We start from the raw sequence: 17,306 nt of genomic DNA on the forward strand, positions 1-17,306 counted from the left end.
TGGCATGTCTTGCAACTTTGATCAAACCCAAGTTGCATGTTGTTGTTCATCTTATTAGCTTGAGCTGGCTAGGAGCAGTCAATAGCATTTGTCACTAGGTTTAAGGGGATATCATAGATTAAAAACATGTTTACTTAACTGAAATGATTGTCAAGATTTTTTGCTCATTTTTGTATTTTTACCTCTGCCTGACTGAAACGTCTGCTGCAAGTCTCTCCAGTTTGCACCACATCGCAATATATGATTCCATTAAATTAGCCACTAAACTGGATGCTGAAAAGGGTTTTTCTGTGTATGTAGATGAATTCTGCTGCTGCTGCCATTGGCAATGTGGGCAATGCCTGAAACCGGACCTGTTTGTGTTGTGCTGGTTTCTGTGTCAGAGGCACAGGTGTCAGAGGAGGGGATCAGGTGTTGCTCACTGAAATTATGTGCATTCATGACGTCGGGAGCTCGACCCTCCCCTTGCTGTGCGGAGCAGCACTCCTCCTTAGCACTGGAGAAGATCTGTCTGTGTGGCACCTTTTGTGCACTGGGGACCTTGATTTTTGTGGGCCTGGGCAGTTCTTCGCTGTGCAGCAGAGGTGAGTGGTGAGCTGCATGGGATGGTGCCTTTTTCAGTCCCTCTATCTGAAATGGAGGTTGCACAAGAGCTGCACTGTCGCCAGAGCTAAGTATTTCCTCCCTACGTGCATCCTCTTCTTCCTGCCTCTCCCAGCCAATTCCAGCAGCCAGGCTGAGTTACTGTAAGCCCAGACAGAGGAAAGACCTCAGCCATTCATGTAAAATTTTTTTGCTAAACAACTAGGACTCTTCAGAGCATAGCAAAAGAGGCTGCTTAGTGCTGTGTGTTGACATTTATTGATTCTTCTGCAGAAAGCAACAAGTGCCATTAGGGTACCCCTTTGTATCCAGGAAACACCATTATAAGCTAGTTTGTCAGGAGAATCCACAGGGAAAGTACTGATAGTCTTTCAACATGGCTCTAGTCAGGGCTGAATGAAAAACATTGATTGGTTCTGATGAGCCAAATCTTCAGGTTATTTATCCACTCAGGATTCATGTTGAGCGAGGCATTTACTGTTTCCAATTGCACAGGCTCCCAGGAGATCATCCCAGTGTGACACAAGTAAAGGGTGAAGGGAATGGAAGCCAGGATGGCACCATCTCGCCAATGAGTTGTGTTTGTATTTGCCAATATAAAAGAAGTTTGTTGTACTGGTGATGCAATTTTTATCCTCCAAAGGAAGAGCTAAGTTATGTTTTCTTTCTCTTACATTCTGTAGAATAGGTAATTAGACCGGATACCTCCTTTCTTACTCTTGCAGAGGAGGAAGGTGTTGAGATACATCTCTTGAGGCTTTGGAGGTCAGGATAATAATTTGACAAAAGTAACCAGTAGTAGTTCTTTCTCTCTTGGCATGGCATAATGATTTGAATGTGCCCATATTTTCCTGTGGTGGAGAAGGTGGAGTTTAGTTTGGATGTGTTCCTTTAAAGATTCAGAACCATTGTGAAGAGGTTTTATACATGGGAATAAAGCAATGGTGTAAGATAGCTGACTGATGTGTCTCTCGTTTCAGCCAGCCATGAAGTGATGCCCCCTTCAGAAGAGCAGCAGTGATTGTGAGGTCTGGGATAGATGTTAATGTGTGTCATCTCTTCTGTAAGGTAATACTTGTGAAAGGCTCTACCTTAAAATACTCCTTCTGGAACTAATGTTACTGTTTCTTAACTTCTCTCATAACCCTGTTTTCTCCTCTACAAACAGGGCTGTGCTTCCCGTGCTGCTGCTCTTAAGGCTGGATTCAGGATGCTGTTGCTGGAAACTGCAGAGCTTTGTCTGTTGAAGTGAGATGCCTTGGAGTCAGTTGGAAGCTACCTCCTTCCTCCACAGGAAATAAGAAACCCCTCTGTCTGAATCTCGCTAGTTTGCTGACTAGGTTGGCTGGATTAGTGTTTGCCTTGGTATCCTTTTCTTAGACTATGAAAGGTTTGGATTTTTTTTGGCTGAACCTTTGTGACCAGTGATTTTGTAAAGGATTTTGCCTTGTTTTAAAACTGCAAGAATGGACTTGAGAACGTACTTGAGTTGATGGGCACAGGGAGATGAGGATTAACAAATTTGTGGTTTAAAAGGAGTGTATGCTGGGATGGTGGGTGGGTCATTTTTGGTTTCAATTGAAGCTGTGCATTTAATTTCTGCTTTTGTAGGCAGGGAACTTCTCAAATCCTATCTGACTCATACCAGGCTGTACCTATGCATTAAAATGCAGCGAGCTGCACAACTGTGTTATTCTTGGAAGCTGTTCAGCTGTAAAAACAAGACCACATCTGAGCTGAGACAGCCCTCTCTTAAGACAGACTCCTTTTTTATAGCCTGTTTCAGCAAGTTGAGGAAGACTTGTGCATAGCTTTTGAGCCCACTTTGCTGCTGTGAAGATGTGGAGCTGCTTCTGGTATGCTTTTCTCATTTGAAAAGAATACTACTTTTAGACTATAAATTTTGAGGGTGTAGTGAATATGAGATATAATTATAGAAATCAGAGTTGTTATGATGAGTGTCTTTATATTAATTCTGATGATGACTTGTCTCAGTAGTTTGCTGTTTAAGGTAATTAAGGCAACCTGCCTTGGGATTAACTTCTGTGAGGTTGCTGAAAAAAATCAATACCAGACACTTGGAATATTGGTGTGGAGAAAAAGTTGCTACAATGCAAGTTCAATTTTTTGCTTCTAGAGGCAAATGCTGAAATTCCCATTGCTTAATTTGCTGCAGCTAGGAGTGTCTCAGCAGTTGGACTCAGCCTGACTTGTTTTTTTTACCGTTTCTATTATCTGAAATGCACACAGCACGGTAACTAATACCAGCCACTCCTCCTTCAGCCTAACATGGGCATCATTGCACCAGTCTTTTCTCATTCAGGGGAGATTTGGGGCAACTGGATATCTGATAAGCTTAATATCCTCCCCCCCACCCCCAAATTCTGGAAGATGTTGACCTACTTTGCAGACATGAATCACATGTAATGATATCAATGCCTCCTGATGGGTGTGTAATAATTCCACTGGTTTATTCTGTTTGCAGATGCTGTGACAATGGAGTTAAGCTGCTCTGAAGTACCTCTTTATGTAAGTCCTACAACACTGGGCTTCTGCCTGGAGAGTTGCTTTCTTTTTGGTAACAGCTCATTCAAAAGCAGGATGAATGAAACTAAAAACCATTCTCTGGTTTTCTGAGGCTGGAGGCTGTTGAATGTTGCTGCCAAGCCGTGTGTGGAGATGGCAGTTTTCAGTAGTGCAGCTCAGCTCCCTGAAGGAAGTTTGAAATTATTTCCCCTTTTCCCTTTGTGATCATTATTTTCTTCTCCTTCAGTACTGTCCCTTGCAGTTTTCAAAAGCAGAGTTACTGCCGGTGAAGAGATAGCACTCACTCCCTTTCCCACAATCTTTGGTTGTTTTTTGCCTATAAAATTCCAAATTACCATTTTCTCTGTTTCCACAAAACAAGAAATTGTGTTATGTAAAAAAATAAGTTAAAGTTTGTAATCAATTGGATTTTTTTTTTCTGCAAAACCTGAAATAATTGCTTAAAATAGAAGAACTCAAAGTTAAAAACCAAGTAGTAACAGGAGTGAGCACATACATTAGATAAACTTGATTTATTTTGTGTCTTCAAGGGAATGGGATTTTGAGTATTAAAACTTTGGAATTCTAGTCATTATTATTAAAAAGCCATAATTGTATTTATTTTTTACTTGTTCTGCTCTTTTTGCAATGAGGGTACCAGGGATACATGGATGTTGGTGTTTAGGGAGAAAATGGGAGGACACTGAATGGTTTTCAAAAGGGTGGTAAAAATTAAACAAAGACATAAACAAAGCAATTATCTTATTGTCATGAATGGAAATGGAGGAATACAAATAATCTGTACCCAATAATTCGTATTGAATGAACACAGGATTGGTAATGCACCAGCATGAGTTGTTGTATTTGTCAGCTTCAGAGTGGAAACCTCAGGCTTGCAAAAATTAGATGCAGTATCTTTAAAGGCATCAGAAAAAAGTATTTTTGAGGCCTGCTCATGTGATGTTTATTGTGTGGTACAAGGCTTTAAAAATAAATTTTCACAGAAAAAGTAGTCAGGAACATGGTGATATCGGATCTGACTGATCTGCTATCTTTCCATAATAAGGTAACCAACCACTTTGCAGAGGGCAGTGCAGTGATTTTAATCCAAGTTGTTGAAAATGAACCATTTGAGACTGTGTCTTGCAGGAAATTCTTATGGAAGATAAAGAGGGGGAAGATTAACACAAAGAGATAAAGATATATGGGTACTGCAAGAACTATTAGGGTAGAGACAGAGATATTACAAGTGATAGTCCTTAAGTGTCATACTTATGGCTAGCTCTGTTTAATATTTTGATTAAAACCCTATGAACCAGATGTAGGCTTGCGAAATCTGTATAAATTTGTTGACATCACAGTTTTGAGAGATGTTGTTTAGTATTGAGAAGAATTCGGTAATTATGTGGGAAAATTGACTTTTTCCACCTTGTATTTATGCCAGTAAGAGCTGAAAAGAATGGTATAAAACTGTGCATTTGCAGACTAATAATGATACATCTCTCATGAACAAGGGACTCACCTGGGGAGGCTTGGAGTGTATCAGTCACTTATAGTGTGGTGGATGGAAGAATGTGGTTGTAGTTGAGAACAGTCACCCCAAGCTTTTCACAAGTGAGAGTCTGTACCAGATCTAGGCTTTGCTGATTGTGGTGCTGTGCTTTGGTAATTCGCCAGTTTTGGTCTGCAGACTCTCACCAACCCAGGTGGATAAATCCCAGAGGGGGCTCCTAACTTGCTAGAAACCCAGTGAGAGTAGTCTGGATTGTCACCAACTCATTTTCTTGTGGGGGCAGCAGACAGAGATGGTGTCTTTCTTCTGGTCCCCAGTGTCCAAGCCTGAGATTAGTGGAGAAACATGGATTACTAGGGACTTGCAGTGGGAGCACCTGGGGTGAGCTTCTCAGAACCTGGCATGGTAACAATTTTTTAACAGCCTCCTATATTTATTTCAGCGTATGTGCGTGAGAAAGATTCAAGGTTTTCTCTCAACACCCATTTGAAACTTGGAGAAATCTCAGCTGATCTTACACTGATCACTTGAGGCTGATGTAGTTATTCTAATGAGTTGGTGCCTGAAAGTGTTGCAGCTTCACAGTCTTGCCCATCACAATATTGCTCCTAATCTGACTGCCTTTGCACTGTGTTCGAGAAGAGTTCTGTCCATCCTGAAAAAGTCCTTGAGTTAGGGCATTTGTCTTTTATTCATTGGATCCAATTACTTCATCAGTTCTGGAAACTCCTTCCAACTGCTTCTGCTTTATTTGCATGACTTTGTTGGAAAACACAATCAAATCCACACTTAAATTGAACGTGAAAACCTTTTCTGATTATTTGGTTCCTTAGTTTTCATTAAGCAGTTTTCTGGCAAGCTGAGCTTGTCTAAATGCTCTTCCATTTCCATCACTAAAAGCTGCTTTCATCTCCCACAAGCAGGGATAGAGAAGACATCTCTGGAAAACTGAGGGAACATGACAAATACTTGCACTGCAGTGAATTTAGGTATTTCTCTGATATATTCCAGTCCCTTTTAAAGGGCCACAGTGGAACTGCAGAATACCATGTCATGGCAATCACACATTGTTTGCATGCAACTTCAAAGATGTCAGCATATGGTTCTGACATAGTATTTTCTGCAAGAAAAGTGAAAGAAATCAAAAGGTAGGAAGTAATCCCTTCTTTCCAGCCTCTGTGAAAGCATAGTTTTTTAATTGAGAGAGGGAGAAGTCTGCTATATGGTGGGTCCAAAATAGGGATGCTTTTTGCACTATATGTAAACCTGCTTAGCATCTGTATTCAGTGGATTTTACCCTCTTCATTCTGAGTGTCTTGAGAGCCTTGCATTTCATGTCAGATTATCTGAGAATAACTGCAGTTCAGTGTTTATAATATACATTTTTAAAGATTATATGCAGGGTACTTTGTTGACTCACTGTATGTGAACAGTTGTTAAAACAGCTGGAGGATGTGACCAGACAGTGCTGCTACTTCAAACTGTCACACTTCAGCAGTACTGAATTTCTCTGCAAATCTAAAATGGTATGTGTAATCTTGTTAGCCCAGTGATGGTTGTTCTTTTTTGTTACATAAGATGGAATCCTTTCCAAAAGCTCAAGGATCTTGCTGATTTAATATAATTTTTGTGAAATATAATTTAAAAATACTCAATGTAATTACTCCATTTTGAAAATGCATTATTTAATACACTTCTTCTATATGTAATTTTTGTGCCAGCAGTACATTAAAATCTAATTACAATGCATATCAATGTCATGATTTAAAAAATAAGTGGTAATCAAATGGAAAATCAAATATTTGAAGCACATCCTTTCAGTTAATTTGAGGAGCCTGTTTCTGGCTTCTAGACAGCAAATTACTGTTAACCACTCTATAAAATTACTTGTTATTATAGTTTTCAGGATTGACTAGCCAAGAATAAACCAAAACATCATAGATGTTTCTTCTTTCAATGCTAATAATACATAGTTTAAATATACAGAACCTGAATGTAAATAGCTTTTGCCCTCCTAAATGATGCTTTTTTAACACTGATAAATGTAAAATTATATTTAGCCAATTCTTTCTTTAAGAAGAGCAGCAAGCTGAGGTTTTCATTTCACAGTGTACTAAAAACAGTATATAGAATAAGACCTCATTATGTTCAGGCAGACACCGGTCTCATTGTAGACGGAAAAAAAGACTATTCATCAAAGATGGAAGATAAAAGCAAAATATTTGATGAAGCACTCTTCAGATATTAAAGTATTTATGTGTGGCAGTTGTTCTTCCTATTGTAAGCAGTTTTTAGTGTGGGGAAACAAATCTCCCACATAGGAAATCATTCATTCTTATTTAATGGTAGGTAACAGTTTTTTGTTTCTTTTAAAGAAATGTAATTGATTGCCAGCTTTGATCTTTGATATTTGCAAAGAAATACCTTGCTGCAGTGGGGTAGACATACTGTGGAAGTAGCAAGCTCTCAAGAGCAGTAAATAAGTGTTCTCAAAAGCTTGTAAATTATTCTCTCCGGGGAGCCTTATTAATGTTTCCCATGGGAGCAGCAGAGATAGATAAAGAAATGCTAAGCCACAGAGGCTATCCACAGCAGTTTCTAGTAGACACCAAAGGGACCTCATCTCCCCAGGAGATGGTGCTGGAGGTTATGTGTCTGTCTTTCCAAAGGAGCTTTTGGATATTAATTCTCTGGGAAGAGGCAGAAGCTCAGGCACGTAGCTTTGAGACTCAGGATCTCCTGGAAAATAAAACTTCCTCTTGCTCCGGTGCTGCAAGGTGCTTACTATTCTCAAAATGCTCTTTCCTAAGGTATTGCATGCTCCTGTGTACAACCAGTGGAGCTGGCTAGAAGTCCTCAAGGTCTAAGCTTAGGTAACTTTCTTTGTGTTCTGTTACACAAAGTCTCCCTCTTCAGGTGTCTCTGCTCTGATGTTTTTACTTGCGGACGGTTTTGTGTCTGATGCTGTTACAGCTTCTGTGGTGAAGCATAGGTGCCAAGGAGGGAGAGGTGTGTAATATTGATGTATGGAAGTATTCCTAAAGTGAGGGCTCAGAGGGTCTCTCTGACTGGGTTGAGAAGGGCAGAGAGTAGAATGTGGCACCAGGCTGCTTGCAACTGAGGGCATGGAGACTCTGGCACTTTGGATAAGCTCAGTGGTTGTCTTTGCCTGGGCTGTGTCTGTAAAGTGCCAGACATGATTCCAGCATGCTTTTGCATGATTTGAGTAGGAAGTGGCAGTAGACTTATGTATTGAATGTGAGTAGCTCATTGTCTCCCTTGCCAAGCTGTTTGTCTTCGCAGTTCCTCCATGCTGTACTAACAGTTGATCTACAAAGAGGGGTGGAAAGGGATAATTTTCCATGGTTGGATACAGCTTTTGTATTTGCTGCTCTTGCCAGGTGTTCTTGCCAGGTGTTCTGTGTCTTCTAGCCAGTCCTTTGTGGAGAAAAGACAATTTCTAGCCTGATTTGTCCATTCTCTGCTTTCATGTTCTTTGCTGTTGCAGTGGGGTTGACCATAATTCGGGGCCTATCTGTGAATTCAGCGAGGCTGAAATGACCACCTTACTTAGACAGTGACTTCAAAAAAGAAATGTGGTTTAAATGTGTGTTGGCCTTTCAGCATGCCTTTGGTAATGCACAGAGCTGTGTTGGCTTGATCCAGCTCTGGCTGGAGTCAGGAGTACTTTGCTGTTGACTGCTGTGGGAGCTTGGTCAGGTCCATCACAGGAAGGTTAAATGGGAATGTACAAAAGAGTGTGCACAGGTCTGCCTCTGGATGCAGACTTGCTGCCAGAATGAGACTGAGGAAATATGACTGAAAGGATGAGACCTATTTTAAAAGTTATGAAGGAAAAGAGTGGGTGCTTCAAAGCATGTTCATCAGCAGGCAGATAATTTTTGCTCCCATGGTGTATTATTTTCCCTTTTGTTTTGTTTTGTTTTGTTTTGTTTTGTTTTGTTTTGTTTTCCCACTCTGTCCTTAAACTGTGATTTTTCTGGGCAGGGACTTTGTGCTTACATACACTTGTGTAGTGTCTGCAACAGAAGAGCTCTGATATTACACAGGACATGAGAATAATAACTAGTCTGATTTGTATATTTTAAATCAAGTCAACTGGAAGAGATTGCTCCTTTTCTTTTAGTCAGCAGTTGCATGTCAGAACGGATGCTAGTTTTCTATTAACATACCTTATTACAGAATTTTTCTGACCTATGTTAATAGCTCATTCTTAAGCTTTTAAATCCCTTTCCATTACTTTACGCATGAGCATAAGTTTTATTGTCACTGACAGCAAAACACTAAATTATATTTTCAATGATAGACCAGCAAGAATATTAATGTAAGTTTTGGCACTGGACTTGAAAATTTTCTTCTTTTTCTTCTGCCTTCTCCCCTCACCTTTCTAATAAAAGCATTCCAGATATTTTTATTTCTATCTAGTAGTTCCAGAATTAAAGGATATACCATTTAATTATTTACTAATTACTTATTTATTACTTTGCTATATGGGAAACTGAAAATTTTTCTGCACCTTACCTATTGTCACATTTTGATAATGAACGAAACATAGCTTTAAGACTTGTGGTGGCAAGGTAAGGAAAATAGGGTCAGTTTGATGTAAAGTGTTGATTTGGAATAGACTTGCTCTGTGGTTCAGATTGTTTAAAAACATTGGTAGATTAATTCTGCACCAGCAGTCAGTTCCATGACTGTCTCTCATACTGCTGCTGACATAGAGCAGGCATAAAAGGCACAAAGCCGGCATAAGCTCTGTATCATTATCATTGCTCTCACTAATTCAGCAAAAATGAAATTGTGTTCCCAGGTCTGGCACGGGTCAGGTTGGTGTGGCTGGATGTTGCTTATGGTGACGTGGAAATGGTCTTGCTGCCAGCTGTGTCTTAAACTGAGCAAAGGGCTGGTTGAGATGGTTAAACAAAAAGAAACAGGACTGAGGAGGACAGGTTTTTGTGGTAAGATAGTGCCATAGAAAATGACAACCTCGGTAGCATCTGCACATATTGCATGTGCAATGAATGAAATGCATCAGGTGTCTAATACATGTTTCTTTTTAAAGTGGGCAATATTAGAGGCAACTTAGCAGTGCACAGTAGCATAGAGACTTGAAGACACATGTATGTCATGACCTGTTACTGGGTTTCTTATTTTTAGAAGAAATATATTTAGTTTTGCAGTATTTTAAAGGCCTGCTTGCTTGCTTCTTGTTGTTTTTGTTCTTGTTGTGTGGTTTTTGTTGGTGGTGTAGGTTGGTTTTTTTTTTTTAATTCTGTTGGATTCTAATTCCTTTTCCTGGAGGCAAATCTTGCAGTTCTCAACAAAAAAACATTGTTGTTCTGTCTGTGTCTCTGAAGAGAGTGAACCTATTTTGAGGCTAGTGAGGAGATAGGAAGTGTAACTCATTTTGAGACATCAGCTTTTGATAAAAGCCAGTGTATGCAATTTCAGAAACTCTCAATACAGCAAATATATTTCTTCAGTTTGTCACTGAAGGGGGAGTATTGCAATAAGCTTGATTGAAAATCCACAAGGTTTAAGGCTGGTCTCCTGTTAAACCCAAACAACATAAAACACAATCCTTCATCTCCCCCTTATCAAGGCGAAGGAGTTGTTAAGCCCTTGAAGAAGCACAAAGTATGTACCAGGTGCAGAAGGTGGGAGAGGCCAGATAGGGATTGTTTGGGTGGGGGGAAGTTCACGCTGCTATGTGTTAGGGAACTGTGTGAGTGTTGTTTTGAAAGAGGGTGGGGAAGATCCATCTTTCAGGAGCAAACGGGGGCAGCTTTGATCCTGCTGTGAGGCAGGGGAGTCAGCTAGTTAACTTGTCAGGATATCTTCTATCCTCCTTGTTTGCTCAGAGCGTGCTTTTGTCATCAGTTTGGAGGTAAAAAGTGCTTAATTTTTTCCAGTTTATGTGGACTACCTAGTCAAAAAGCTGGCTGTAGCTTCTACCAGTACTTTCTTTTTCTTTCAAAGAGGCACTGCGTGTAAAAGTGAGGAACTTCCAGATTTTTTTTTGTCAAAAGAGGGAAGCTTATCTGTCTTCATTAGGAAACTTCTCTGTTAGTGCTTTGCTACTTAAGATTGTACTGGGACCCTGCTAGAGGCATCCATCCAATTTTATTTTAGGATGCAAGTGGTCACTGAACACTTCTTTTCTCACTCTTTTGACAAGAACAGAGAGCTGCCTCAGCTGCTAGTCAGTGGACTTTCTGTGTGCTCTATTTGCCTTAAGCAGCTGTGGGGCTGTTGTTTCTTACTTATGCCTGGAGGTGTCTGTGTAAATGCGTCCTCCGCATTTCTCAAAAACCTGCCACATGCTGAAGAAGTACCTACAGTTGTCTGGTGCATAAAGCTGATGTGGTTTGGAGAACCTGCTGTGATGCATTTCCCACTTGTGGGCAGTGTTTTGTCCACAGGTTCGGGGGCTGAAGACCAGCCCTTGATCCTTTGCAAATGGGTGAGGTTCTCAGGATGCTGGTGGAATATTGCAGTATAAATCATCAGAGGACTGGCTCTCCTTGAAGCAACTCTGCGTACATATTTAATTTTTATAAAAGTGTATGTGTGGGCTTTTGGACAATATGTAAAATTAACCATAACCCTATCAACACATACCTTGTCTCCAAGTTTTTATGTGGAATTACATATTGTGTAATTGTGCCACTCTGGATAGAAAAAAATTAATCATACTCAATTGCTTCTTCCCTCAAGTTATTAAATGAGGGGAAAAGCCATCCTATTTTTGTTTTAGATACTTTTAGCTATACAGTTAGAAAGTTAATGCTTCTCGAGAAATGTTCAGCTTTTATCTCTTACTTTGTTTTTCAGTTTGTAACTTCTTTATTTCCCTGCTTGTAGTTGCTGTTTCATTGTGTGCTGAATCCCATTGCATTCAGTTTGGTTGGGATGCATGCTTTCTTAAGCAAGTCCATAACAGTGTTTACTGCAATCCATAGACAAGGTCTGTCTGGTGGACATTATAAAAATATCACAGAACATTGGAAAGGCATGTTTATAACATTCTTGTTGTTATTAATGATTTCAATATGATTGATTTGTGTTCATTTAGAATTTCTCTACTGCTATTTTACTGTCATTTGTGTAGAAGTGTTCACAGCTGCAGCTCAGTTGCAGAAAGGTCATCAAAACTGTATGGCTGCTACTATCCTTGTCCAGTCACAAGTGAAATAGAAACATTTTCTGAAGTGAGTCAACAGTGAAAAATGTTTATGTGAAACTGTAGTGGCCAGTAGCAGCTGACATAGTGGCAAATAGTCCCATTATTGCTGGCACTACTTGGGGATTTGCATTTATTTCAATGTGTTGGGACATGTATTATGGGAAAAAATAAGCCATTGTTTTACCCTAGCACATAAATATTTTTTCCTAGAGTGTGTCATTACAAAGCTGGTATTTTTTTGTCCTGTTATGTGTAGAGACAATATGCTTGCAAGTCCTGGATAAAACATTACTTCTCAAGCTGTGTGCATAGTTTGGTAAAGAAATCTTTAGTGTGTTTTAGAATGTGTTATTTTTATGGTAAAAGGCCATTGGGAAAACACATTTATCCAGGCTGTGCATGCAAGGATAGAGAGCAATTGTTGAAATTTAAGTGTTAGCCAGCCTGGTGGCCTCAATCTGTAAGTCCACTTCTTCCAAAGATCTTTTTGTGTTGCACCTGTTTTGCTGCACCAGGTTGCTGGTGAAGAAGATGGTGTTAGCTAAACAGTTTCAAAACGGAAGAAGCTCAGTTCAGCTTAATGGCCAATTATTTGTTAAGGCATGGAGAGTTTTGCAGAAGACTAGGGATCAGGCACACTGGAAGTGCCATGGTCAAATCTGCAGCCTCTCCTGACTACCTGGATGCTGCCGTGCTTCAGCTGTGAGGGATTGGTACCTGCCTTTCCCTCTTCACAAAGAACCTGCCTCAGTCCCTTGCTAGGATGCAGAAGGCTGTCTGGAGGTGGGAGCTCTGCTCCCAAGTCGGGTCTTTGCTGCTCCTGCAGGACATGGAGTTCAGGGGACCCTGCTGCTGCTTGCCTGACGTGGTCAGCTCTCAAGTGCTCTAGACAAACCAAGGGAAATGTTGCCAAATGTTACCAATGAAACCAATATGTCTGAAAAACCTGTTTGGTGACACTGAAAGAGAGCATAGACCTATATATCTTGTTAAAACACAAAACTTGCTAATCTCCTCCCTGGTGCCAGGGCCAGGGCAGTGTTTTCACTGGTAGGCTTTACTTTATGAATCCAGAAAGGTAAAAACTTATGCTTCCTCAGTCACAGGTTTAACATGTTCAGAGTTGAGTCTGTGTCTCTCTTAAGATCCCCTTAACTGCGGTGAGCTCTCTCCAGTTCCCCTGCATGTTTTTCTGTTTTTTATTTCAAGGATATAATGACAGTCTTGGCTCTCATTAAATCAATGGCAAAACTCCTCTTGGCTGCAATAGGCTTAGAGCTATTGCTCTTTTTCTTCTGTTTTCTGGTATCTTTTTGAGTCAAAGTTGTTGATGTGGCTGCCTGAAGTTCTCTGCTGTTGCAGGCCTGGATGGCATTTGAGAGGTCTCCAGTTTTCATGTGTCCCTGTGGTGGTTCTGTAGAGCTGAATATATACTCTTTTGAACCATGCAGGTGTAAATCTAAGGAAGATAATGGTGGGTTGGTCTTAGTAAGTGCCTTTCAACTTTCAAATTTTCTTCCTCTGCAAGTCCATCAGAATCAACACAGTGTGAGCTTGAGGCAAGGACCTTCCCCAGCATCCACCTGAGAAACCAGCTGTATCCAGGGACTCTGTTTATTTGCTGAGATGGTGAAGTGGCACATACTTACTCTTGCTTTGATGAAGTGGGGCCTGAACTATCTGAGGTTCATGTGGATCCTGGAAGCATGCTTAAGCATACCTACACATAGATATCAAGTTCTAACTCTCTGTTATATTCTCCCAAGTTTCTGAAGGTATAAATAACTTCACTAAGGCAAGGAAAGAGTTGGGAGGGAGGTTAGACTGTTGTTAAATGAATGAACCTGTGAAAATGGTGTCAAAGACATCTAGTAACTAGATTGTCAAGAATCTGGCCCTTCTGGATCCATGCTCTCACAGCTGCCTTGTATTCAGTGTACTTGGCCACTTCTTCAAAGATGAGGTGCCTGTGTGACTTATCTTGTTTGGGTTTTGGTATCTAGAGGACAAGCTTAAATTTCGTATTTAGAAATGTAGAAGAAACATATTAGTTGGGATGTGTTTTTTGTTTCACTATCGGGAATAAACTCAGACCAAACATTATTCTGTAGGGGGACACTGTTCTCATTTCAGGTGGTGTTGTATCATAATCCTGTGAAGCAGAAAGGCATTTCTTTGGTGCAGGACTATATTTGCTGCGTCTCATTGCAGGATCCAGACCACTTCCCTCCTTCTTGTGTGCCTTGCTAGGAAAAGGGGAGGAAGATGGGAACTGGAATTGCTCCCACTCCTGTGACTCTCCAAGTTAATTTGTATGTGGAGGGAAGATCTGTTCAGGTAGTTCCAGCTGCAGCCTGCTTCTGGGGCTGGATTGACCTTACCTGAGGGACCCAGGCTGTAAATGCTTCTGCAGGGACTGTGTGTAAAACTCACATCACTTTCTCAAAGTATTTTTCTCTGTAGGAGTTTTCTAGAATGGACTGCAGGTGATCTTTGTAGAAAAAATGTGATTAAATAGTTCCTGTAAAGTATTTGGCTTTACACAGGGACAGGTTGAAAGTAAATGGATACATGTTTTAGTGGCAGCAGCAAGAAAAAATATGTTTGAATGGAGCAAATTGAAACAAGAATGTCTGAAGGCAGGATGGAATGTGCTGGAGACAATGACAGGAGGTTGCATAAAACAGCTGTTTCTGATGCTAGGTGTGATAACCATGCAGCACCAAAAATAATATTCCACTATTACTTTCTGTGTAATCTCTGAATCATCTACTGTAATACAGGGTTTAACCCTCCTTTTGGATTGTGTGAGATTTTCCAATTCAATCACTTAATTGTTTGGCCAGATACAAGCTAGCTGCCAATTTGCCTTCCTTTTGTAAAATATTTGCTTAAATGACCATTACTTTCATTTCTGGAGTGTCGTAAGGAGTGAGCTTTATGAAACTTGGTTTTGATCACGTACACATGAGCTTTCCACTGTCTTTTCCCCTGTAGACAAGGATTTGTTAAATTCCTCCCTCATGCTTATACATTATGTAATGTGATTGGTTTAAGATGTTTCTCTGTCCTCAGTGAATCTAAGTTAACATTTTTTTAAAAAGAGCAGTGTGGCTACGATTTAGCTTGATTTTTTTTTTCTGCCAACGGCTGCTAGTTGAGAAATGTTTCCCCAGAATATCTCTCTTTTTTAATGTAGTTAGGGCAAAGAAAACATGAAAGTTGTCTGGCTATATAGTCTCTCTGACTCAGGGGTCCAGAGGGCAGAGATGATTTGAGAGTTGTGGAAGAAATTCTGCTGTGCTCCCATGCACCAGGCAGCTGTCACACCTAAGAACCCACTGGCACAGACTGTGGAGTGTCTTTCGAATCTTATCCTATTCCTATCTTCCCAGAACAGCAATCCACATTATTACTCAACAGATTAGGTTATTCACAACTACAATAAATTTTTTTAAAAATAATATTCCAGTAACAACAGTAAAAACAGCAACTGCAAAAATAATAATGATACATTTTGGTTACAGTAGTGCAAAACACAAAGGGAATTAGGAGAAAACACTTAGCAGTTGTAGCAACACTTCAGGCTACTAAAAAGAGGTAAGTTATCAGTTTTGGGGGATGACAGGCATGTTTGCTCTTGATACTGAGCACATAATTGTTTACATCTGTCCTTACCGGAACAATCTTGTCTGAGGAAGATTTTGTGCTTGAAACCAGCCCTCGCCTCTTCACCCCAGTTCGTTTTGCTTGCCTGTATTTAAGAGGAAAACAAATGCAGGATTTCCATTGTTAAGAGTGACGAGAAAGATGTCCTTGGGGAAGGCAGGCCAAGATATGATGTTATGGCGGGTGGCAGGAGTCACACTGCAGTGAAGTGTTTGCCATATAATGAACAGGATAAGGATGGTCAGAGGCATAAGTGTGGTTTTCAGCCACAGAGTTTTCTGTGCTGCTGTCTTGTGCTTTGTTTTTTACAAAACTTGTTTTTATGGAGCTGGTGGAGTCAGTGCTGTACTAACTGTTTTGAGTAGAGAAGGGCAGGCATCACTGGAAATATGGCTGTGATATTCTTCTGTAGCATGTTTTCCAGAAATCACCATTTCTGCCAGATGTTGGAATAATTCTGCATTATTTAGAACAACTGTGGCAGTCAGGGACTGTGTTGTAGCACACTGTCCTCCTCCTCAAGGAAATGCAACTTGATCTAAATTTCCTCCCTCAGACTTGTCAGACATTTGTTATTGTTTGCTGCTTCTTAGATCCCTTTCCTGTTCTTTTTTGAAGCTATTGTATGACAGGTTTTTCTTGGCTGGTTGCTTTCTATTTACTATAAAGAAACCCATGGGCAAATATCTGGGAACTCGTGTTCTTTGAAACCATTTGTAGAATTGCATCGGTGCTTCTTTCTGTAAACTAAGTCTAAGATAATTTAAAGTATTTTTGAATTTTTTATTTTTTAAAACAAAACTTGCTTTTGTAAATAGCAAAATATTTGTGTTCGGGTTATTCCAATGCATTTTCAGTAAAAAGTCAGTTATGTTTGTGTGGGGTAGGACAAAAGGAATTGCTTGAAAGACATTATTTAAAAGACATCTTTTAAAATCAGCTTTGCTTTTGCAGGCATAAAAACATGGTTATTTTCTAAGTGGAAGTAGAAAACTGAAGATTTGTTATTGTATCACAGCCTCTGTGTAGCAGAGTTATAAAGGTTATAATAAACTTGGACCTGAATTTTACATCAGCGAGCTTGTTGAAGATGAGAAATTTACTGGATGTTTCTTAATGCACTTTCACTTTTCAGGGACAGGTGACTATACATGCAAAATTTGACAAAGACATTTACCTCCCAGAGGATGCTGAGTTTTACTTTGTTTATGATGGATCCCTGAAGAGACACATAATGTTTGCTGAGCGAGTTAGTGACAGCACCCTTCAGTCCATAGTTCCAGGTGAGCCTCAACTTCTGTTGATATTTTTCCACTCTTTGGTCCACCTCAACCCCATTTTAAAGCTGGGCATAACTGGACAGTTTGGTATAACTGTTTGATGTCTCTGTAATGGAGAAAATGCAGGGATTTGAATGATGATGGCCTTTAGGATCAGGGCTGAGTTTGACTGACCCTAGGGGATCCTGCTCTTTGTAGCCATCCATGCCAGCACAGTATCAGATGTAGACAGCTTTACTGGACTTCCAGCATTGGGTGTGCATTAAAAACTAGTCTTTAGGGATGGCATAATTTTAAATGTGAGTTGATTCTGTGCCACAACTGTTTGCCTCTGGTCACACTAACACCTGTGAAAGTCCTGTTTTTTCTGAGCCCTCCCTTGGTGCAGCTGTCAGCCTGGCTTGCAAAGCCCTCCTGCTGGAGGCTTGTGATGCTTGGAGCTCTGCTGGAGCTGCATGTGGTACAGAGGTGTCTGGAGACTGTTCCAGGGTGCCTCACTGCAAACAGG

The 17,306-nt window shown here is 40.3% G+C and overlaps 1 protein-coding gene across 2 annotated transcripts in view; it reads left to right on the forward strand.

The window, feature by feature from the left end:
* The first annotated feature begins 1,858 nt into the window (after positions 1–1,858).
* The window catches only part of ARHGEF28 (Rho guanine nucleotide exchange factor 28), a 115,352-nt gene continuing 99,904 nt past the window's right edge, over positions 1,859–17,306 (forward strand). For both annotated transcript variants that reach the window (XM_085043047.1, XM_085043048.1), the window contains exons 1-3: positions 1,859–1,993; positions 3,089–3,132; positions 16,654–16,801. In XM_085043047.1, coding sequence (XP_084899173.1) covers positions 1,987–1,993; positions 3,089–3,132; positions 16,654–16,801 — 199 coding nt within the window. In that variant the 5' untranslated portion in view covers positions 1,859–1,986. The remainder of the gene's footprint in view (positions 1,994–3,088; positions 3,133–16,653; positions 16,802–17,306) is intronic.

Source organism: Lichenostomus cassidix, chromosome Z (assembly GCF_008360975.1).
Source record: "Lichenostomus cassidix isolate B80296 chromosome Z, HeHo_3.0, whole genome shotgun sequence".
Taxonomy (NCBI): Eukaryota; Metazoa; Chordata; class Aves; order Passeriformes; family Meliphagidae; genus Lichenostomus; species Lichenostomus cassidix.